The sequence below is a fragment of the Neofelis nebulosa genome, chromosome 17 (assembly GCF_028018385.1).
Source record: "Neofelis nebulosa isolate mNeoNeb1 chromosome 17, mNeoNeb1.pri, whole genome shotgun sequence".
Taxonomy (NCBI): domain Eukaryota; kingdom Metazoa; phylum Chordata; class Mammalia; order Carnivora; family Felidae; genus Neofelis; species Neofelis nebulosa.
The window spans coordinates 1,184,880-1,209,818 of NC_080798.1; the positions used below are offsets into that span (position 1 = coordinate 1,184,880).

The 24,939-nt window shown below is 45.1% G+C and overlaps 1 protein-coding gene and 1 pseudogene across 5 annotated transcripts; one reads left to right on the top strand and one right to left on the bottom strand.

Moving 5' to 3' along the window:
• Positions 1-768: 768 nt before the first annotated feature.
• LOC131500082 (ornithine decarboxylase-like) lies at positions 769-2,041 on the top strand (annotated as a pseudogene).
• A 12,997-nt stretch (positions 2,042-15,038) lies between these two features.
• ZNF134 (zinc finger protein 134) lies at positions 15,039-22,127 on the bottom strand. Of its 5 annotated transcripts, XM_058707856.1 has the most exons (4): positions 21,858-22,127; positions 19,760-19,841; positions 17,453-17,552; positions 15,039-16,815 (listed from the first exon to the last, which is right to left on the bottom strand). In XM_058707856.1, the coding sequence occupies exons 3-4, from the start codon at positions 17,490-17,492 to the stop codon at positions 15,581-15,583; spliced, it is 1,275 nt and encodes a 424-aa protein (XP_058563839.1). In that variant the 5' UTR covers positions 17,493-17,552; positions 19,760-19,841; positions 21,858-22,127; the 3' UTR covers positions 15,039-15,580. The 5 variants fall into 5 exon arrangements, with proteins under 5 accessions (XP_058563839.1, XP_058563836.1, XP_058563837.1 ...); XM_058707853.1 differs by lacking the exon at positions 19,760-19,841; XM_058707854.1 differs by lacking the exon at positions 21,858-22,127 and having other exon boundaries at positions 19,760-20,280.
• Between the last annotated feature and the right edge of the window lie 2,812 nt (positions 22,128-24,939).

The following is a 24,939-nucleotide window of genomic DNA, read 5'->3' on the forward strand; positions in this document are numbered from 1 at the left end:
AGACACTTTTGCTGGTGATACTCGATGCTTTGGTTTAAACCCGTACCAATCACTGTTTATTATATGATGCATAGTCTGTGCATTTAATTGTCCAATTATGTGGTTGGTCAGCCCTCTCATCCTCCCCCCTGCCAAGCTGTGGAGTCGCCTCAGGTGGCAGTCCTGCATACTTGGCGGCGACATCTCCATGGGGCGTGGCCCACGGAGCCTGTGCCCTCTAAGACAGAAATTCTGTGTTCATCAGAACATTTCCACTGCTGCACCGAGGGCACACACATTTTCAGCGGGACTTGGAATTCCAGAGAATTGCCTTTGTGAAAAACTGGCAATAGTTTCTTTAAATTCCATCTCTCAGTTTTCCATAGGAACATCAAGAAACAATGAACAGCTTTAGTAATGCAGAGTTTGACCGCCATTTCCTTGAGGAAGGCTTTACTGCCAACGACATTCTGGACCAAAAAATTAATGAAGTTTCGTCTTCTGATGATAACGATGCCTTCTTTGTCACAGACCTGGGAGACATCCTAAAGAAACATCTGAGGTGGTTAAAAGCTCTTCGGCAGCTCAGGCCTTTTACACAAGTCAAATGCAATGATAGCAGAACCACAGTGAAGATGTAGCTAGCTGCCATTGGGACAGAATTTGTGCAAGACTGAAATACAATTGGTACGGAGTCTCAGGATAGCTCTAGGGAGGATTATCTAGACAAATCCTTTTATTTTTATTTTTTATTTTTTTATCTTTTTTTTTTTTTTAACATTTATTTATTTTTGAGACAGAGAGAGACAGAGCATGAACGGGGGAGGGTCAGAGAGAGGGAGACACAGAATCTGAAACAGGCTCCAGGCTCTGAGCTGTCAGCACAGAGCCCGACGCGGGGCTCGAACTCACGGACCGCAAGATCATGACCTGAGCCGAAGTCAGCCGCCCAACCGACTCAGCCACCCAGGCGCCCCTAGACAAACCCTTTTAAACAAGTGACTCAGGTTAAGTGTACTGCCAGTAATGGAGTCCAGATGATGACTTTCATTAGTAAAGTTGAATGATGAAGGTTGCCAGGGAACATCCAAAGGCAAGGTTGGTTTTGCGGGTTGCCAGTGATGATTCCAAAGCAGTCTGTCCCCTCAGTGTTAAATGCTGCCACACTCAAAACCAGCAGGCTTATTTGGGAACCGGCAAGAGGGCTAAGTATTGATGTCCTCGGTGGCAGCTTCCGTGTGGGAAGCAGCTGTACCGACCTTGAGACCTTCGTGCAGGCCATCTCTGATGCCCACTGTGTCTTTGATATGGGAGCTGAGGTTGGTGTCAACACGAATCTGCTTGATGTCTGTCGGCGTGGCTTTCCTGGACCTGAGCTTAAATGTGAAGAGATCACCAGTGTTATCATCCCAGCACTGAACAAGTATTTCCCATCAGACTCGAGGATGAGAATCATAGCTGAACCCAGCATATATGATGTTGCATCAGCTTTCATGCTTACAGTTAATATTGCCAAAAAAACAACAAAAAAACCTCCTGTTAAAGGAACAGACACGCTCTGATGAGGAGTCGCGTGAACAAATCTTTATGCATTACATGAATGATGGAGTATCTGGATCATTTAATTGCATCCTTTATGATCATGCACACATGAAGCCCCTTTTGCAGAAGAGACCCAAACCAGATGAGAAGTATTATTCAAGCAGCATATGGGGACCGTTGCTGTGACTTGCCCGAGATGCATGCCAGCGATTGGACGCTCTTTGAAAACATGGGTGCTTAACAGTTGCTGCTGTTTCTATTTTCAACGGCCCAGAGGCCAACTGTCTACCGTGTGATGTCGGGTCAACATGGCAACTGATGCAGGAAATCCGGAACCACGACTTCCCACCGGAAGTGGAGGAGCAGGACGCCAGCAGTCTGCCTGCGACTTGTGGCCTGTGCTTGGGAGAGCAGGATGGAGCGCCCCCCCCCCCCCGGCCCCCCACCCCCTTTGGCTGTCTGCGCCAACGCTAGCGTTAAGCTAGCATTAACGTGTGCGTGCCGCTCCTGGAGCTGTTAACTTCGAGTCTAGCTTGAATTATGGGATTTGGGGGGACCGTTTCACTTAATTACCACTAGTTTTGAAATGTCTTTGTGAGTAGGGTTGGCACGGATGCACCAATACAGAAGACTAGGAGAGGGGTCACTTATCTGTGTTCCTATGGAAACTATTTGAATATTTGTTTTATATGGATTTTTATTCACTTCACTAAAGAATTCCCCTCAGCTGCTGGGCAAACATTTGTAGCTTGTGCGTCAACAGAATGGGCCGAAAGCTTAGTGCTGTGACCTGTTTTAAAAATAAAGTATCTTGGGGCGCCTGGGTGGTGCAGTCGGTTAAGCGTCCGACTTCAGCCAGGTCACGATCTCGCGGTCCGTGAGTTCGAGCCCCGCGTCGGGCTCTGGGCTGATGGCTCGGAGCCTGGAGCCTGTTTCCGCTTCTGTGTCTCCCTCTCTCTCTGCCCCTCCCCCGTTCATGCTCTGTCTCTCTCTGTCCCAAAAATAAATAAAAAACGTTGAAAAAAAATAATAAAGTATCTTGAGGGGTGCCTGGGTAGGCTTAGTCAGTTGGGCACCCACTCCTGCTCCCGGCTGAGGTCTTGATCTGGGGGGCTGTGGGTTCATGCCCCACCCTGGGTGTGAAGCCTACTTTTAAAAAAGGGAAACTGGAGAGTGTGATGCTAAGTGAAATAAGCCATACAGAGAAAGACAGATACCATATGGTTTCACTCTTATGTGGATCCTGAGAAACTTAACAGAAACCCATGGGGGAGGGGAAGGGAAAAAAAAGAGGTTAGAGTGGGAGAGAGCCAAAGCATAAGAGACTGTTAAGAACTGAGAACGAACTGAGGGTTGATGGGGGGGGGGAGGGAGGGGAGGGTGGGTGATGGGTATTGAGGAGGGCACCTTTTGGGATGAGCACTGGGTGTTGTATGGAAACCAATTTGACAGTAAATTTCATATATTGAAAAAAGAAAAAAATAAACACAGAATATGATCAGAAGGAGAAATAAAAACTACCATGCTCTGAAAAAAAAAAAAAAAGGAACTTGAAATAATGTGGGGTTTTTTTTAATGATTGTCTTGGTCATGAAAAGGCCAATGGTTAGAGGGGTAGACTGTTCTGTGAGTTCAGTCCAGCTGGTCTGGAACTAGCCTGAGCGGTTTTGCTGAAAACAGTACACAACACTGACTGTGGTCAAAGCATGCCACGTACTGATGGTTGGTATTGCTTTGTACTTATAAATTCAAGGCGAGTGTGGGGGCAGTTCACACAAGTTTATTGATATTGTTTACTAATATGTTTTCACCTGGGGTCTGTGAGTGCCTGAGGCTCTCCAGTGCTGAAGCTGATTATACAGAGGGAACATGCCTCCAGGACCTGAAGTGTATAAACTTCATTTTGAGTTCCCTGGTTCCCAGGTGTTCTGTCTACACTAGTGGCTCCTGAACTGAGAGTAAAGTAATGCAGAGCTACTTACAGAGGGAACACCACTGGATCTACATCTGACTTCTCTAGCTTTTTCTGTGAGGCAGGCCTTGCTTGGAATAGATAATCTTACTTAAATGTTTTTGCTATATTGTATTCTTTTCCTTGCAACAAACTGCAGTTGGGTTTCAGTCATTTGGAATCCTGTGAGGCTTCTTTAGCAATTAAATCCTGGCTGCCCCTATCTATACAAGTCTAACAAGAGACTTTTAAAATAAAAAGTCATTCTACTTCAAATTAAATTTTATGGGTTGGATTAATTTCTAACTTTATTTTTTCATAATCATAAACTGATGTACCTCTGTCTTTTCTTTCTATCCTTTGAGTTGTTTAAAATTAATGCAACCCCCCACTTGTATAGAAGATCCTTTTCTCACTTTTCTTGGAGGTTACCTTGTAGAGTTTCACTTTCATCACTGTTGTGTCAGAATCTAAAATTAGTAATTATTGGGGTGCCTGGATGGCTGAGTTGGTGGACCGTGCAGCTCTTGATCTCAGGGTGATGAGTTTGAGCCTCACATTGGGTGCAGACATTACTTAAAAATAAGGGCACCTGGGTGGCTCAGTCGGTTAAGCCTCTGACTTTGGCTCAGGCCATGATCTCTCGGTTTGTGGGTTTGAGCTCTGTGTCAGGCCCTGTGCTGACAGCTCGGAGCCTGGAGCCTGCTTTAGATTCTGTGTCTCCCTCTCTCTCTGCCCCTCCCGTGCTCGCACTCTGTCTCTCTCTCTCTCTCAAAAATAAATAAAAATTAAAAAAATTAAATCTTTTTTTTTTTAAGTTTATTTTTAAGAGAGAGACAGAACGTGAGCTGGGGAGGGGCAGAGAGAAGGGAAGCGGGGGGCACAGAATCTGAAGCAGGCTCCAAGCTCTGAGCTGTCAGCACAGAGCCTGACGTGGGGTTCCAACGCACAAACCGCGAGATCATGACCTGAGCCGAAGTCAGACGCTTAACCGACTGAGCCACCCAGGCGCCCCCCCAAAAATTAAATCTTTAAAAAATAAAATTATTTAGTCCCTTTCCCCAAACTCTTCAAAGCTTTAGAATGCTTTTATTTCAAATGCTTTTATTCATTTGCACATCCCATTCTTGTCCAGGATAACTTTTCTTTCTCAAGTACAAAGTTAGAAATCCATTTTGATAGCATTGCTGGTAGTAAGACGCTGAGTGTTTATTTGCATATATTTTCATGATGGTCCCGCTCTTGTAGGATTATTGAAAATGATATGCAACCCTGAGTTGCCAGTAATTTTATTTCTACATCTTCAAAACATTATGTGATTCTCCCCTATTTTCCATTATTTCTTTTAAAATTTTATTCTCTGTTTAAGGACATTCCTTTTTAGGTCATCTATCTTTCCTTCCTGGCTATTTCTCAATCTTCCTTTTCTCTTCACTGGGGAGCAATGTGATATGGGTGTGTCTTTCAGTGTACTTTGTTGATTTTTATTAGAATTGTTTTGCTTTCATAATTTTGCATTTGATTCTTCATCAGCTCTAGGAAATGTTTAATCATAGTAAGCAATGTGAATAATAATGACAGTAATAATCATGGTAAATAATAGTAATCATTTAAATAATGCCTGAAAATCTTGTTGTTTTTTTTCTTTTTAATTTCTAGGATAAATCTGTCTATCTATCTAAAGTAAAATGAGAAAAAAATATAATTAATGGTAGTGGATTGCATTCTGGACTTGAAAAAATAGGATAATTGACATTTTAATATCATCTTTGAAACACATAATACTATTGGATCAACATTAAATTTTCTCATTTTGATCATTGTATCGACATTATGAGATAGTTTCCATTTACTTAGGAAATATTTTTATATATGTATATACACGTGTATATGTGTGTGTGTGTGTGTGTGTGTATTACAACTATAGTGATATATATATATTTATATATATATTACCTCACAAGAGTTGTAATGTAATTTATATCTATGTATCATCATTATATCCTATTTCCTAAAATTTTAAGGATGTTTTGCATTAGTGTCTGTATGGTGTTGGTCTGCAGCTTTCTTTCAAGTATTTTTTATTTTTGTTTTTAAATTTTATTTTATTTATTTATTTTGAGAGACAGAGACAGTGCAAGTGGGGGAGGGGCAGAGAGAGAGGGAGACAGAGAATCCCAAGCAGACTCACTGCCAGCACGGAGCCCAAAGTGGGGCTCGAACTCATGAAACCATGAGATCATGACATGAGCTGAAAACCAAGAATCGGTTGCTTAACCGACTGAGCCACCCAGGCACCCCAGCAGTTTTCTATTCATAGTATTACCTGGTTTTGGTATCAAGTTAAAGTTAAAATCATAAAACTAGTTGGGAAGAGTTCCATCCTTTTTTTTTTTTTTTAATAATTTTAGTAGAATTGGAATTATTTCTTAAATATTTAAAAGAACTCACTAGTGAAGCCATATTGGCATGAAATTATGGTGGAAAAATTTAAAACTACCAGTTCAATGTCTATAATAGAGGGCATTTCAGATTACTCATTTCTTCAGTGACCATGAGTAGTTGAAGTATTTCAAGAAAGTTTTTCTTTTTTGTCAATTTCTAGTTTTCATAGAGTTGTTGGAGTTATTTAAAATATCATGTATAATCTTCTTAATATCTCTAATATATCTAGTGCTATACCATCTTTCATTGCTTATATTGGTAATTTGTCTTTTTTTTTTCTTAACAATCTACACAGAGATCTATCAACTACATTGATCTAGTTAAATGACAGCTTTGGGGTTCATTGATTTTCTCTATTTTTATCATCTATTTTATTAACTTCTGCTCTTTAATATTTATTTTCTTTTGTCTACTTTTTGTTTTATATTTAGTGTCCTAACTTAAATGTTGAAAGTATTTACTTATCTTTTTAATTTACAAAATGAGTACTTGATCAGTTGTTCTTCACAAACCCAATGCAGCTTTCTGCCCATGGATCCTGTCCCTGTGCTTTAATAAGACCACATTTTTGCACTGAAAAAAAAAAAAATATATATATATACATATATATATATACACACATATATATATACATATATATATACATTTTCTTCTAATCTCAGTGATAGTAAATCTTGAAATACTGGGTTTCATTTCACTTGGTTCAAAATATTATCTACTTTTTCTTGTGGTTTCTTTTTTGACCCAAACATCGTTTATCAATGTTTTCTTTAATTTCCAGATATGTGGGGGCTTTTTTCAGAGTATTCTTTTATGAAGTCTTGGTTGAATTCCCGTATGGTCAGAGTATATAGTTTCATGATTTTAATCATTCTACATTTATTGACATTTATTTTATGGGCTATGGTCTATTTTGATGAACATCCTTTGTGGACCTTAAAATATGTTCTGCTGTTGTTGGAGAAAGACTCTAAATATCAATTAGACCAAGTTGGTTGATGTGTTAGTTTCCTACGGTTGATGAAACAAGTTCATCAATTTATTCTATCACAGTTCTGGAGGCTAGAATTTATTCTATCACAGCAATTTATTCTATCACTGTTCTGGAGGCTAGAAGCCTGAAATCAAGATGTTAGTAAGGCCATGTTTCTTCTGAAAGCTCTGGGGAAGATTCCTTCCTTGCCTCTTCCTAGCTTCGGATATATTTTTTAATCATTGAATTTTTTTCATCATGATAAGTGTACTCTTTCATCCAGTAGTGTGATTCCTGGATTTTACAGTAGTTCTATTTTTCATTTTTTGAGGAACTTCACACTGCTTTCCACAGTAGCTGCACCAATTTGCATTCCCACCAGCAGTGCAGGAGTGTTCCTTTTTCTCCACATCCTTGTCAATGCCTGTTGTTTCTTGTGTTTTGTCACCAGTAGCAATAAAGAAAAAAATTTTTTAAAGCAGTCAGAAAAGAAGATAGTTACATGCAAGGGAAATCCAATAAAGCTATCAGAGGATTTTTCAGCAGAAACTTCATAGGCTAGAAGGGAGTGGCATGATATATTCAAAGTGCCGAAAGGGAAAAATCTAAGCCAAGAATACTCTATCCAGCAAAACTATCATTTAGAATAGAAGGAGAGATAAAGAGTTTAAACAAAACCAAAGATCATAACCTCTAAACTAGACCTACAAGCAATTTTAAAGGGACTCTGAGTGGAAGGGAAGACCATAAATAAGAGTATGAAGAGTAAAAAATAAGAGTATTTTTTTAACACAAAAGCAGTAAAAATAAATATTTCTGTAAAAATCAGTCCACGGATCTATAAAATAAAAGGATGTAAAATATGAGCTGATATACCCAAAATATGAGGAGAGGAGTAAAGAATGGTTTAAGTGATTATCAGCTTAATATAGACTGCTATATGAATAAGATGTTTTACACCAATATAATGGTAACCACAAATCAAAAGCAGTAATAGATATGCAAAGAATAAAGAATTCCAAGTATATCCCTAAAGAAAGCCAACAAACCATGAAAGAGCAAGAAAAGAAAGGATCAGAGAAAATCTATAGGAACAACCACAAAACAAGTAACAAAATAGCAATAAATATATATCTATCAATAATTACTTTGAATGTAAATGGACTAAATGCTCCAATCAAAAGACATAGGGTGACGGAGTGGATAAAAAAACAAAACCCATCTATATGCTGCCTAGGAGAGATGGCTTCACAGGTGAATTCTATCAAACATTTAAAGAGGAATTAATACCCATTCTTCTCAAATGATTCCAATAAATACAAGAAGGAAAAATTCCAAATTCATTCTATGAAGCCAGTATCACCCTGATACCAAAGCCAGATAAAGATACCACAAAAAAAAAGAGAGAGAGAACTACAGACCAATATTTCTCATAAACATAGATGCAAAAATCTTCAACAAAATATTAGCAAACCAAATCCAACAATATATTTTTAAAAAGCACACACCATGATCAAGTTGGATTTATTCCTGGGATGCAAGGGTGGTTCAATATTCACAAAACAATCAACGTGGTATGTCACATCAATAAGAGGAAGAATAAAAACCATGTGATCATCTCAATAAATGCAGAAAAAATATCTGACAAACTACAACATCCACTGATGATTAAAAAAAAAAAACCCTCTGTAAAGTAGATCTACAGGGAACATATCTCAACATAATAAAAGCCTTATATGGAAAAAAACCACAGACAACATTGTACTCAATGGTGAAAAACTGAGAGATTTTCCCCTAAAGTCAGGAACAAGACAGGGATGTCCACTTTCACCACTTTTATTCAACATAGTCCTAGAAGTCCTAGGCACAACAATCAGACAACAAAAATAAATAAAAGATATCCAAATTGGTAAGGAAGAAGTAAAACTTTCACTATTTGCAGATGACATGATACTGTATATACAAAACCTTAAAGACTCCACCAAAAAACTACTAGAGCTGAAAAATGAATTCAGTAAAGTTGCAGGATACAAAATCAATGTACAGCAATCTGCTGCATTCCTCTACACTAATAATAAAACAGCAAAAAGTGAAATTAAGAAAACAATACCATTTACAATTGCACCAGAACCAATAATATATCTAGGAATAAACCTAACCAAACAGGTGAAAGATCTGTACTCTGAAAACTATAAAACACTGATGAAAGAAATTCAAGATGATGAAAAGAAATGTAAAGACATTCCATGCTTGTGGGTTAGAAGAGCAAATATTGTTAAAATGTCTACACTACGCAAACCAATCTACACATTTACTGCAATCCTTATCAAAATACCAATAACATTTTTCACAGAGCTAGAACAAACAATCCTAAAATTTGTATGGACACACAAAAGACCTTACATAGCCAAAGCAATCTTGAAAAACAAAACTGGAGGCATCACAATTCCAGATTTCAAGTTATACTACAAAGTGGTAGTAATTAAAACAGTGTGGTACTGGCATAAAAACCAATCTCTGGTTTTTTAGTTTTATAGAGGCATGACTCAGTTTGTTTGTTTTTCCTTTCCTTCCTTCCTCCCTTCGTTTCTCTCTCTCTCTCTCTCTCTCTCTCTCCCCCCCCACCCCCCTCCCTCCTTCCTTCCTCCCTTCCTTCCTTCCCTCCCTGGTATGCTCTTGCTTCTAGTATACCAAATATAGTGTATTAGACCACCTGATATTTTTCTACAAGTCACTTTTGCTGTTTGTTCATTTTTTTCCTTTCTATGTGGTTCATTTTGCATAATTTCTATAACTACATCTTTAAACTCACTGATCTTTTCTTCTTCAATATCTTATCTGATTTTCATACCATGCAGTGTATTTTTTGTTAGATATATTCCCCATAAATTCCACATAGATCTATTTTTGTATGTTTTTAATCTATTTCTCTTTTAATCAAGTTATTGGTTTTCCTATGCTTCCAACAACAAATGCAGTATATTTATAAAAGCTCTTTAACATATTTGTCTAGTTTTATCATTTCAGTCACTTTTGGTGTTTGTTTCTATTTTCTTCTTATGCTAATACGCTATATGTCTTACATTCCTGCTCCTTTGTGTGCATGATAAATTTACTGGGTGCCAGACAAGATAAACGTTACATTGGCAAGTGTTGCATTTGCTTGTGTCCCTTTAAATAGTCTCAGATTTTGTCATGGCTTTCACTAAAAGTACTTGGTAGCTGTTTTTCCTTCGAATGTTTGCTTTTAATTCTTTCCAGTGTGAGTCCAGAGCAAAATTTAGTCTGTGTTTAACTAAGTCTCACTATCTAGGTGATACACTTCTGAGGATTCTACCTGTTGTTCTGTACACTGTATAATGGATGTTTCCATGCTGGCAGATGAGAACATAAATGATTCCCAGCCCTCCAGGAGCTGCAGGAATTATTCAGTATACTGCCTTCTAGGGGTGCTTTCCTAAACCTCACATAGTTTACTCTTGCACTTGTATAGATCTGGACACGGTCAACAGTTTCAGTGGATCTCTCAATTCTTTGCCTCTCCTCTTTCCCTGTACCTCCCAACTCTAGCTCCTACCCTTTCATAACTAAATTCTAGTCACGTTAGTCTTGTACCCTGATTTTTGTCTCCAGGCTCTAAGGGAGGGAAATCAGAGGGCTCCACTCCAGTGTCCCTACTGGGAAGCAGTGTCCCAGTGGCTACCCTGAATTTCTGGAAGAATTCTTTAAGATTCGCTGAACAGCCGGAAACAAAGACCAGAGAAATTGACCAGAAAACAGGAAAGAAAATAAATGAGAGTCTTTGCCAGGCAGGAAAAAAACAAAAACAAAAACGACAAACACCTGAAAATCGGAGAATGAAATTGTCACCATGTGAGAACAGTCTTTCTGATGGAAAGACTTGAGTATCTGACCAGAGGATGGATCTTCACTTATTCCTAGGGAACCACTTATAGGTGCCCAGTAAAATACCCTGATTTAGGTACACCTGTGATGGAAAAAGCCCCTCTTACCCTCGAATGGGAAGCAGCCCTCTTGTTCACATTGGTACTGCAAACCCCAGGGTTTCCCTCAAACCTCAGAATGATCTCACCACCCAGAGGTCCACAGCTTTCTGGATCCTTTGGACCACTTCCTCTCACCCAGATCTAATAGAACTACACTTATTTCAGGGTTTCCTCTGTGCCATAGGGTGAGGGAGAGGGAGTGATTTTGCAGCAGGCTCGGGAGGCAGAGAAAAGCTAATACCTTGAGGTGCCAGGGATGGCACAGGGGCTTACAGCACCCAGCCAAACTCAAGACCAGGTGGTAGAAGGTGGGTTATAGACACCGGGGTGCAGTAGACAGTAGGTGCAGGAGCAGGTGAGGGAAGCAGCCTTAGGGACGCAGGGGGAAGGTGGGAGTAGTGTGGGGACAGTGGGGCAGGAGCTGGCCTGGAGGCTGGGCCACGGAGGGAGCAGGCTGCCAAGGGTGCAGAACAGGGCCAGGGCAGCCACCGGGGCTGCGCGTCTCGAAAGTGCAGGAGGGCCAAGGAGTCAACGCTGCTGCCAAGAAGCCATTAGACGAGAGGGGTATTTCCAGGCTGGGCCAATAAGGCACATGGAGAGCCCCAGAGCTGGACTGCTAGGGATTGCGGGGGAGGGGGGTGGGGGGCCGTACACCTGGAGGCCAGAGAGCCCAGAGAGGTACAGCCAGTTAGACCAGAGCTCTCCCTGGCCTCTGGCAGGGTGCCCACCTGACACCCCACCTCTAAGCCAGCAGTTTGGCACTTAGAGGCTCCGGCTTCCTTCCTCTCTGAACCAAAGCCTTTCCGAAGGCAAGTCCCACCCTGGCATGCATACCTCTAATGCAGTGCACTGGCCGGGTTCTCCCCCAGGCCCTGGGGCTCCAGGTGTGCCTGGAAGTTGGCAGGTTGTGTTCCTTTCTGGAGGCTCTGGGAAATCAGATTCCTGCTTGTGTGGGCTGTTGGCAGAATTTAGTTCCATGTGGTTGTGGAACAGATCTCTAAGCTTCCAAGGTGCTTTCTGGTTGTGTTGAGATCTGCAAAGTCATATAATTTCTTCAAAGAGCTCTTTCTGTGACTCAATACTCTGGCCTGATCTTGCTGAATCAAGACTGAAGACGCTGTCTATCAGATGTGTGATGCTCAACTTGGCTCCTAGCTTTTTTCTCAGAACCAGCAATGGGCCGTCAAAGGGCCTTATACAGCCCTGACTCTTCTGTCTGCCTCTGTCTCCCTGCAGCTGGGAAAGGTTCCATTTTCAAAGACTCGTGTGATTACATTGAGCCCACCTGGTTAAGTCTCACCAAAAACTGCATTACATTACACATGCGAAGTCCCATTGGCTATCTACAGGAACATTCACAGGTTCTGGGGATTAGGGCATGGACATTTTGGGGAGCAGTGATTCCATCCACTACAGTTCACTGTCTGGTCCTCAGATTCGTTATGTGTCCTACTTACAAAATATATTATGCCCATCCCAAGATCACAAAAAGTCTCATTCTATTACAGTATCAACTCTAACACCCAAATCTCATCATCTAAATTGTCTAAATCAGGTATGGGTGAGGGTTTGGATATAATCCACCCCGGGGCTCAAATCCTCTCCATCTGTGGGTCTGTAAAATTAGAAAACAAGGTAACTGCTCCAAAAATAAAATGGTGGAATGGACCTAGGATAACAGTATACGCATTGTTTCAAAACGGGAGAAAATGAAAAAATAAGTAAAAGCCACAAGTCCCAAGAAAATTTGAAATCAAGTTTAGCAAACTACATTAGGTACCAAGGCCTGGGAATATATTCTGTGGTTCAGGCCTCTGGCCACTGGGCTCACAGCTCCCCACCCTGGGTTCTACTCTGCCCTCGGAGTCCTCCTTTCCCATCACAGGTAACAAAGGTTTACAGTTTAGAAATTTGCTTAGCCAGTTTCATGTGTGTAGAATATTGGAAGTCCTAATTTTGTACTCTGTCCCTTTGAGATCCAACGTTATTTCTACTAGAATGAATTTCTCGAGAGCTTTGTGGCTCTTCTGGATCTACCAGAGATTGACTCCATTACACAAGAGGTTGGTCCACAGACTTCCCCCCTGAATGATCCCGTTATCTATTTTTGACTTTTGCTGAGCTGGCCGTGGGATGCCTTTAAGCTTCTTAGGTGCTCTCGGGTTGCAGAGGGGCCTGTTTAGTCACAATCTCTTCAAAGAAATGTCATGTGCCCGCATACTGTTCTTCTGATCTTGCTGAGATCTTACAAAAGGTTGTACAGCAACACCTGTGGCTAGTTCTCCAGAACATGCTTTTCTCACCATGAATCACTTCCTTACAATGTCTTTTGCAACTAAGACAGGATAAGAATTTCCCAAATCATCAAATCTTGGGTCTTTTCTGTTTAATAGTTCTTCCCTACAATTATCTCTTCCCTATTACATTTTACCATAAATGGTAAGAGACAAGGCCGCACATTCAACACTTTGTTTAGAAATTTCCTCAGCTCGGGGCGCCTGGGTGGCGCAGTCGGTTAAGCGTCCGACTTCAGCCAGGTCACGATCTCGCGGTCTGTGAGTTCGAGCCCCGCGTCAGGCTCTGGGCCGATGGCTCGGAGCCTGGAGCCTGTTTCCGATTCTGTGTCTCCCTCTCTCTCTGCCCCTCCCCCGTTCATGCTCTGTCTCTCTCTGTCCCAAAAATAAATAGAAAACGTTGAAAAAAAAAAAAAATTAAAAAAAAAAAAAAAGAAATTTCCTCAGCTCAAAATGTCCATATAAAGACTTTATATTAACATTTGCAGGAGCTTTGTTTTGAATACTCAGAATTTGGGGGGGAAAAACAAAAGGCAATTAAGATAAAGGGATAAACTGCAGTATATCCCATCAGAGCATTACTCAGCAATGAAGAGAACGAGCTATTTATACACACAACAGGAGTGATTCTTAAAATAAGGCTGCATGGAAGACAGCAGATGATAATAAACTTCTAAGGTTCCACTATAAAGAAGAATCTAGAAAAGACACCTTTATCCATACTGGAAGTAAATCAACGGTTGCCTAGGGAAGACACGGGAAGTATCAGGAAGGGGCATGAGGTAACTCTGGGGGGTAGGTATGTCCAAGAACATGGCTGGGTGATCCTCAGGTTTGGCATATGTTAAGGCTTACCAAACGGTACGCTTTAAGTATGTGCAGTATACTGCATGTGGACTACACCTCAATGAAACTATAAAAAATGACTCCACTAACATCCGGGTCTTGTGCTTCTACTGGAACACCAGATCGAGCACCAATATAGTGACTCTACCCTCTCTCTCCAAATGCCCTGTGAAGAGAGCCTCTTCCTCAGCACTAAGGAAAACTGGCAAGCAGTGAAGGCTGTTTGCAAGGGAGTCCCCAGAAGCTCTGGCTGGTCACAAAAACTACAACTTTGGACCACAATGTCTGTGCCAGTTCTTGCCCATGTAGCAAAGACACTGGGTAAAGAGCCAGGGAGGTACAAGTATCAAGGTAAACTTTACATTCTTTGCTCTGCCACTGACCTTGGTCAGAGAGTGACACAGCCCTGGAGATCCTAAGAATTTCCACGCATCCTGATCTCATACAGTCACAGTGATTGGAATGTTTGTGGACGTTTTTAAAATGGGCACATCCACTCTCACTTGCTGCAGTCTCTGCAATTCCAATTATTCACACCCAGGGTGAAATTTATTTTTGTTTCCTTCCTGGGATGGTAGGTCTTGCAGCCAGAGACTTGGGCAGCAGATCAGATTCTGACCTTCAGGGCAGCAGGAACTTGGCAGGTCCTCAGAAACAGCTTCCCCTAACAGTGCTGGGAAACGTGGCACCTATGCTGGAAATAAGACACTCAATCCACGCCGCTCCCAAACACCGTGAAGGCTGCCCCAACCTTCCTCAACACCACCCTCAAATTACGCTGAAATCCAGACAAAATCAGGCCCACAAACCCCTGACCTCTCACCTAAAAAGCTTGTGTCAGCAACACCAGAACTAGACTGAGAGTGGTTCTGTGCCAGCCTGCTCTTCCATTTGAGGTACCTGAAGCTGGAGGCCCCCACAAGCACCGTTTACCACTTCCGTTTGGCAGGGCCTAGTGTCTGCAAACCAATCCAAACAGTAAAAGAACGTCCAAGATTAACGATGGTTTAAATAATGTCTTTATTATCACAGAGACCAGAGCAACAGAAGACAAGTGGTTCTCCAGGTGGGGTGACTCGGAGAAAAATATGTCGCATGTACCACATGAGGCCAACAATGTCCATGAAGAAAGTAAAACTCTTCTGTAAGCCTCCAGAACACAGCTCAGGTCCTCTTGGCTAAAGATGGGTGAGGTCCACACCTTTACCAGTCAGTGGGGAGGGAATGAGGAATCCCATTCAATTCAGGATTCTCATAATTTCCTCCAGAGACTGGAGGTGTCCCTGAGGACATACAGAAACGAAGCTGGTAGAACTGAGATGGTTTCTGCCACAGACATTGGGTGGCAAATTTGGCAAGGAACCTGAGCAGGTCTGCAAGTGCAACGCAACCCATGAAAGTGTCCCTGTACCTGGCATCCTTAAGGTCTCTCCCCAGTGCTAATGTTCAGATACATGAGGTTCAACATCTGACTGGTGTCTTCCTCTCCAAGGGCAATCACAAAGCCCCTCTCCACACAAGTCCTGTTGTGTTGAAAGCACTCCTAAAGCCGTCCTGCAGTGTGAACCTTCTGGTGCCGAATGAGGTGGGAGCTTAAACTATAGGCTTTCCCACATTCGTTGCACTCGTATGGCCTTTCTCCAGTGTGAACTTTTTGGTGCCTAACAAGGTGGGATGTTCTGATGAAATCTTTCCCACATTTGCTGCACACAAATGGCCTTTCCCCTGTGTGAACTCTCTGGTGTGCAATAAAGTCAGAGCTTCTACTAAAGAATTTCCCACAGTCGATGCACTCAAAAGGCCTTGCCTCAGTGTGAATTCTCTGGTGTTTAATGAGGGTGTACTTGTGGCCAAAGGATTTCCCACAATCACTGCAAACGTAAGGATTTTCTCCAGTATGGATGCTCTCATGCTGAACAAGTGTGGATTTGTGTCTGAAGACTTTCCCACAGTTGTTACACTTATAAGGCCTCGCTCCATTGTGAACTCTCTGGTGTACGATGAGGTTGGAGTGATGGCTAAAGTATTTTCCACACTCGCTACACTTGTAAGGCATTTCTCCGGTGTGAATTCTTTTGTGCTGGGTAAGATTGTCTTTGCGGCTAAAGGCTTTCCCACATTCTTTGCATTCGTAAGGCCTTTCTCCGGTGTGGATTCTCTGGTGCTGGATAAGTGTGGCTTTGCGGCTGAAGGCCTTCCCGCATTCGCTGCACTCATAGGGCCTTTCTCCGGTGTGGATTCTCTGGTGCTGGACAAGCGTGTCTTTGCGGTTGAAGGCCTTCCCGCATTCGCTGCAGCTGTACTGCATCTGTCCGCTGTGAGAGGCCTCCCCGCTCCCAGTCCTCCTCTTCTTCTTGCTGTGGGTGGCCTGTCGCTGGTGACTGCCCAGACTGGCCTGGAGGCTCCACTGCTCCTCACACAGAAAGGGCTTTCCCGACAGGTGAGGTTCTTCACAAACCCTACAGTTCTTCCCAGATGAGGTCTTGCCTCTGTCTCTTCTGACAGGTTTCTCTACACTGTACTGCTTCTGATGCTGGTGAAAGTTTGCACTGAACAAGAACTGTCTCCCACACGCCCCGCAGGTGTAAGGTTTCAGTCCTTGGCATATTTCCTGGTGTTCATGCAGGTGTAAGAGGTCTTTCACGATGGGGCCACAAATGTCACAAGGGTGAGCCATCTGGGTTGATGAACCTGCCTTGGAAATGCTATCATGGGAGACTCCTAAAGAAACGGTCTGCTCAGAAGGTGCCTCTTCATCTTTCGCCGCGCACCAATAACCTGCAGGCAGAAAAATGCTCTTTAAGTGAATGGGGACTTTGGAGAAGGGGCAACCCCATCACAAACGTGTCTAGTATTTAGCCCACAGGGGTGTCGGTAGGACAGCAGATGTGGGATCAGGTTAAAGAAAAAGCTGCTGTGCAATGCTGGGACTCAAAGGGTCACAGAATGAGGAAGCCTTCACAAGGGACAAAGACCCAAGGACGGGGTGTAGGTCAGGGAGAACCAGCAAGTAGGATATCCAATTTACTCCTCTGCAGATGACTTTTGAAGGGCCTTAGCTATTGATGGGCACTACAAAGAAATGTATGTCTAGGCCCAGGAAAATCTGATTTTAAATGAGCAACTGGTGTTCAAAAACAATTTAAGAACAGACGTATGTCTCAGACACATCAGCATTGTCCAACACAGGACGGCACTGCAGAAAGAGCAGCAGAGAGCACTGGTGAGTGGGCGTGGACAGCCCTGGGTTGGAGGTCTGGACAGAAACGATATAAATAAGTGTCCAGAATGAGGAGAAAAAGATAGAAATAGGTGTGGTTTATAACCTGGGCACCAAACAGGAGTGGTGCCCAGGACAGGTTTCTGGTGCTATTTGAAGCCAGCCCTGAAGCTCCCTCCCCACGCTCCTACTCACCAGGGCCTGTCCACGTCCTTCCAGCCATGGCTAGAGTCATGACCTCTCAGTCAGGCACTCAGAGTTCTTTCCCCTGCTATGTTCAGCAACCACAAAAAATCTGGAAGAAACAAGTCGTAGAGGAAAGACAGGGCAAGTAGGAAAGCAGTGGCCCAGAGCAGCCTGCCCACAAGAGATTAAAGGACAATTAAATATTGCAAAATGAACACCAGAAATGTCTTGCAGATCAGCACCATGGGCCCCACAGGCAGTGGCCATGATGACAATTCATGACACAGGTAGGCCCAAGGAAATGCCAATTATAGGAAAGGGTAGAATCTGGAGCACAGAGGTTATCACAAATGTGGACAGAGCCACATACAGCCAGGAAAACGGCAAACAGGGTAGTCCAAGGGACTGACCACAGGGACTGAAGGAGGCAGTTCACACAGCTGAACCCTGGCACCCAGAAAACCTGTGTTACTGAGGGAAAATGGCAGTGCCCACAGCAGCTTTGGGAAGAAAATGGCAACCTTGGGGCGCCTGGGTGGCGCAGTCGGTTAAGCGTCCGACTTCAGCCAGGTCACGATCTCGCGGTCCGTGAGTTCGAGCCCCGCGTCAGGCTCTGGGCTGATGGCTCGGAGCCTGGAGCCTGTTTCCGATTCTGTGTCTCCCTCTCTCTCTGCCCCTCCCCTGTTCATGCTCTGTCTCTCTCTGTCCCAAAAATAAATAAAAAACGTTGAAAAAAAAATTAAAAAAAAAAAAAAAGAAAATGGCAACCTCTGAGGGAAAAGAGTAGAGCACAGCCCAGAAAACTGGGGTGTGTGGGGCCTTACCCAGGAAGACCGTGTGACTCAAGTCTCTGGGCCACTCTTCCCAAGAGAAACACACAAGCGCATCCTTCCAAGTCACATGACCCTGACTGACATCAATAACTGAACACGGGGGCAGCAGCTCTCCCCAGGACTCCTGGTCTATCCACCACACCTTCACTTTCCTCCTCAGCTCCCCAACTCAGACAGGATACCAGGCCCTTGTGTGATCGGTGCCGGCTCACTCGTTCCTCATTTCCTAGTAACCCTTTTGTCCAGCCCAGAGCAACAGGTGGGGGACAAACAGACACTTCTGCCAGCTAGTTCCCCTGGTCCGGAGATCACGCCTCTTACATACAAATGTGAGCTCAGAATTCTCCTCTAAAGCCCCCAGGCTATGAACTCAGATTCCATCTCCAGTACACATCACTCTTTAGACCACACCTCCCTCAGGTCTATGGACACCCACAACACAGGTACCTCCCACGTGCAAATGTGCACACGGCATCCACAGAATTCTTGGTTATTGCAGCCAAGATCACATCTGGCTCCAGCTGATGGTTCCCAGTGCCGTGTATCTCTAAACCCAGCTTTTAAATGCTCCCTTCCTGGCACTATTCTTTGATTCAATTTCAGCAATCCGGAACCACATATAGACATCAGATAAGCCCAGCCCCTTCCCACTTTGCCGTTACATACCAAGGATGCCATATCCTCATCAGTCGGGCTTAACACTTGACACTATGTTCTCATTCAGAGTCCGCACCCGCCGGCCTTGTACCCCAAGCACAGTCACTCTGCCAGCTGACCCAATCAGCCTCTGAGCTGATCTACCTCTGAGCTTGGCAGAAACTCCCTAGGTCCCACTACAGGTCACCATGAAAGCCTGGGAAGCACCCAGGAAAGGAAACGGGTGCCTGCTTTGGCCTCACTTTCATCTCATCTCTGTTACTGCTACGCCCCAGCACTCATCTCATGTCTCCCCTCTCTGGAAGACTCCCTGCACCCCGCCAGACCCTATTATCTCCCCCACCATGGACACTACACTCCCTTTGTCTCTTAAGTGACTCCCTCTCTGCCGTGTCCACCCCCCTCCAGACCCTTAATGGTACTGCCACTGTGACAAAAAGATTCTCTCTATAAATATGACACACAGCTCTACTCTAATCCATATACTGGCTGCCACTTTGTGGACTTGGATCCCTCCTGTGAAATCCAAACGTGTGCATCCAGCTGCCTACCTGAAACCTCCACTCAGATGTCTTTAGACGCTACAGACTCAACGTGGTCAAAGCCCAATTCCTGATATTATTTCCGGAAGTTACTCCCACCACCAACTTCGCTGTCTCAATTGAGAATTTTTCCATCCTTATACCTTCTCACGCCAAAAACTGTGGGAGCTGTGAGGTCATCCCTGAGTCCTCTCCTTTCTCTCACCATCCACATCAGAAAGTCCGGTTGGCCCTACTTAAAGAGACACAAAAAACAAACCCAGAATCCAGCACCCGTCCCTCACCTCCAGAACCACCAATCTAGTCCAGCCATCAACAGTCTTCTTTCCTCACCCCAATCTTCTTCACTGTGCAGCCAGAGAAAGCCTGTGAAGACCAATCGGATCACTCCTCTGCTCTAAACCTTCCATGGCTCCCACCACTCCCAAAACAGAAGCCCAGCTCCATAGGCTGCTGTTCCAGAGTTGAATTCTGTCCCCTGCTCGCTGATCACACCAAACATAACGGAGACCTGAGGCTCCCTGAACACTCGCAGTTCAGCCTCCAGGGATGTTTTTGCCCAAGCTTGTTCCTATACCTGGACACCGTTCCACACTTCATCCCACTGCACCAAATTCAAGGTACAGACCGTTAGTGACACCAGCATCCCCACACCCAAAGGCAAATACAAGGGAGGTGAACATTGCTAAGACACCAGCATTTGCCATACTGGGTTACCAAGATCATGGGCAAGTGCACTGACTGAGGACCGAGGACTCACCTATGCAGAGATCCTAAGTGCTCCCACCATCAAAGCAACCTGGCAGTAAGAGGGAAGAGGGGGCTGAGGACGGCAGGCCACCACATGGGGCACCACGGACTGAACGACTCCTGTAACCCCTGCCCTGCCCTTCCGCGCCCACGATTTCTGAATGTCTCACCTCAGATACTAAGACCTTAGTGCCGCCTCCGCCCAGCTGTGCGAACAAAGACCGTTGTCACCACGTCCTCACCGGTAAAGCAGACAGTAGTGGTACCCACCTAAACAGGGCTGCTGTTTGGGTCACACACATTCACACAGATCAAAGATCTCTGAATTGGCTTTTTATCCAAATGGTTTTGGTGCAAATGAAGTGATGGGATTTTTAAATTGGGGATTTCTTTTTCAGCTTTTCAGAAAACGTGATACTTAAGACTTTCCATCATAATCAGACAGAGGCAGGCGCTTTGACCCGTCACTGGGCATCAGTATACACTTACAGCTACACACGTTAATCTTCGCCCACTTGCTCATGCGAGCCAGGTGTACCCGTGTCCCTTCACCAAACCGGCCTACTGGTATACCCTCCTCTGCGGAGTGTGCGGGCCGCCCCTCTAAGACGTCCACGGTCTCTCCTTACCTGAACAGATGGGGAGCTGGTGCACCAGCGCCCTGGACTGGGCTACGGCGGCTCCCCCCCGCCTGGCTGACTCTCCCCTGCTGCACGCGCAGAACCTTTGCTGGGTCCACACACCGGCCAATCTGGAGCGCCTCTCACCTGCCCCTGCATCCCAGGCCAGGCTCCTCACACCCTCCAGCCCTCTCCTCCTCCAGCAGGGACTCTCCCTGGAGGGAATGAGGGCGTTCCACCCCCTCCTCCCTGCCCTCCGATCTCTCACCCCAAGGACCACACACGACAAACACATCCTGAATCTTCTTCCCCCGAATCTGGCCTCCCGACCCGAGGCCTCATCCCTCAGTGGTCTCCACCCCAGCCCCCTCCCCAGATGCCCGTGGGACACCTCCCCTGCGAGGCGCCTCGGCTTTGCCACGTCCCGAGCGCAACTCCCGACTCCTGCGGGGCAGCTCTCTGCCGCACTCTCTCGGACCTCCGGGGAGAAAAACCGGACACGGACCTGTGACAGCCCCTGACTCCTACTTCCAAAGCAGCCGTCATCCGACATCCGACACTGAGGAAACCCTGCCAACCACGTCTCCACCTGCAACCTCTCCAGCCGCCACAACACTCCCGGAGTCCGAGGCTCCTCACCGGCCCCCCCGCCCCCGGGCTCGTCCCGCCCCCCGGAGCCCAGATCGCCTCACGCTGCTCCGCGGCTCCCCCGGCCAGTCCACGCAAGGCTTCCGCTCGCCCGCTACCCCCCCACCCCCCTGCAAACATGACGGCCCCACTTTCCCCAGCCCTCGCGGCTCATCGCCCCTCCGAGCCTCTGCGCGTGCCGGTCGCTCGGCCAGGACCACTTCGACGGCGGTGACAAACGGGGGCTCCTCCCACAGCGGGCCCCCGCGGCCCAGAGCACCGGAGGCGGGGCCGCAACCGCCTCAACTGACACCCTTCGTTCGAGGCTTTGTGATTCCGAGCGCAGGGACGAAACGCGTCAAGGTCCGGGGAACAAAGTACCCACCTAGGCCGGATCCACCAACCGCGGCCGCCATCACAATCTGGAGGACCATACGGGGCCGTGAGGAGTCCCAGGTCGGGACCCGCGCGCCGCCGTCGCGGGCAGCGGAGCCTTCGCGGGCGCTGCCACCGCCGAGCCTCCCTGCAGCGAGCACAGAGTCTCCTCCCGTGTCCTCCCGCTTCCGTCACTCCGGGCCGAACCTGCGATCCCGAGGTTCTAGTCCGAGCGGCCCACCGAGAGCGGACAAAATGTCCGCCGCGGGGAAGACACCGGAAGTCCCGCCCAGTCGCCTTCCGCGCGCTTTTAAGAGTGCCACCAAGCAAGGCGCAGAGGCTTTTGGGTAATGTGGTTCTCCAGAACAATTGGCCCCAGACACCCGCGGACTCGCTCCCGGCCGGGGTGGGGGGCCCAGTGGTCCCGCGAGGGGCGCTGGGAAATGGTACCTCGAAGCTCCGAGGATGGAACGGGGCTTCGCTCCTCACAAGGAGCTGGGTGTATTATGCGGAGGTCAAAGAAATGTTTGGAAACGTTCTTGTGGCTATTTCCCAAAGCCACAAAACCACGTGGACACATCTCATCAAATGTCAGTTCGAGTCCACTCATTTCCTTGCCGGTTTTTAAATCCGTGTAGGTGAAAATTTTAAGTTTGGGTGCTTTGGCTGGGCCAGGGGTCAGGGGTCAGATCTGCAAATTGCCTCTGGGGAGGAGGCAGGAGGGTTATTGTGTCCAGGGAGGCACTTTCTTGCAGGTGGGGGTGCTGATGGAGGGCAACCCAGGCAGCAGCACCCTTTAATTCAAATGATCCTTCTTAGCCCAAAAGCTGATATACTGATTCCCTCTAGGACTATGCCACCCATCTGGAAAGGACCATTATAAATGCTTTTCAATGTGCCAGGACGGTGGCTGACGCGGTCCTGGTGGCCGCAAATGTGCGAAAGTGACTGTCTGAACCCAGAAATAAAGATTTGGAACAGCATGATCTCATTTCTTTGCTAGGAAGTGATTTCTGATGTGGAAATGTTGGGGTTCAGAGCTGATGGCCAAGAAAGAATTCTTCAGATGTCTTCGGTGCAAAAAGGTGGTTTTATTAAAGCACAGGAACGGGACTCAGGGGCAGAAAGAGCTGCATTGGGGTTGTGACAGGTGATGATTATATACGCAATGTTTCCAGGGCCCTGAGGGGCTAGCAGCTGTTAGAAACCTTGTTACATTTATTACTGTTTAGTAAAATCTCAGTCATGAGACCCTTCAGATGTTATCAGTAGGCATATGCTTGGAGTATGACTGCCAACATATACGTTGGGGGCTAGGGGTAAAGAAAATTTCTATAGGAATTTCTAAATGCTTACAGTAGCCTCACAGGACCCTTGAGGTTGGGATAATGTTAAGATTGCCTTGTGACTTTAGCAAAGTGTCAACATCAAGGCAGCTGAGTGCCTAGTGGAAGGTCACTGCCTGTTTCAAGGACTTGTCAATGGGCTGTAGACAGTAAGGAAATTTAATTTTTTTCTCTTGCCTTTGTTTCCCACATCAATTTTCACTTCACTTGCAATTACAGGGACAGTGTCTGAATTGGGAGTACAGATTATGGTAAAGGAAGAAGACGAGGAGAGGGAGGGTGAGTGGAGGAAGAGGAGGAAGGAGGGAAGGAGGAAGGAAGGGAGGATGGGAAGAAAAAAGGAAGGAAAGGAAGAAAAAAAAAGAAACATAGGTAGCTTAAACTACTGAAAGCTATTACATAGTTCTGTAGTTCACAGATATACTCAAAAATGGTTCTGGGGGACATACCTTTGACAGGTGAAAGATGGCAGCAAAAACTGAGCTGGAAACACTGAAGTCTGAGAGGTAAGAAAATGAAGCTGAGCACACAGTGGGGCTGAGACACTGAATACAACAGGGTTTAGTCTCCAAAATGTAATTTCTTTCCAATCTTGAAAATTCTGATTATCTACTCTCAGGGAGAATGAAAACATTTAGAAAGATGAACAAGGATACTGTAATACCACGCTTATTCATGGCTCTAACAAACATTCGATAAACACCTACTGCATTTCAACCCCTATCTTAAGTACATGGAACAAATTTGAAAACAAGAGACAAAGACCTCAGCCATCAAGAAGCTTACACTCTACAGTATTCATGAAAGACGGGAAGAAATATGAAATATGAAAAAAAACCCCAATGAATTATGTACAATGTTGGAATGTGTTAGGCACAATAGAAAAAGATGAGGGTGCCAAGAAATGGGTCATGAGATGTAGTATTATACAGCTGAGAGAGGCTGATTTGGGCCCAGGTCTTACTTTATAAAGGCGACTTAGTGACAGCATGGACAGGTCAATGACATTGAGAGAAAAGATTAATGTTATTCACTGTGTCTCTAGAAATGAGAGGCACAGCATACCACAAAAGGTCACAGAAGGAACGCTGGGATTTGTTTAGGAGGCAGAAGCAGGAGCCAAGGAAAGGCCTAGCCCAGAGACTTTATTGTGTTTTCCATGGGAAAGGCAGGGCAGAGCAGAGCAAACAGCTGAGAATTGGCTACTTTGAACAATTCCAGTGGACTTCAGGTTATAGGGGTGATCTCTAGTTACCCGATACCTAGCCCTGGGATGATTTAGGGCATGCAATTTTCTTCAGGAAACACTTAAATGAGTCAACATTCCTAGGTAATGGAGTTCCCCATTCAAGGTAAGCCACTGGGTGCTTTTATAAAACCAGAGCCCATGAAAAATATAAACACAGTTAAACTTCTTAAAGAGAGTGTGCAGATTTTCAATTAGAGTATGACGGGCTAATGAAGAAAAAGAACAGCTCTTTTTTTGAGGCACAATAATTCTCTTGAGTTTACTAGAGGCCAGAAAGGTATCATCATTTATCATACATAACAAACGTGTTGCTTAAATATATTGGACTAAAATGATCATTTAGGAGTGCCTGGGTGGCTCAGTTGGTTAAATGTCTGACTCTTGATTTCGGCTCAGGTCATGATCTCACAGTTTGGTTGGTGAGATCAAATCCCAAGTAGGGCTCTGCACTGACAGTGTGGAGCCTGGTTGGAATTCTCTCTCTCTCTATCTCTCTC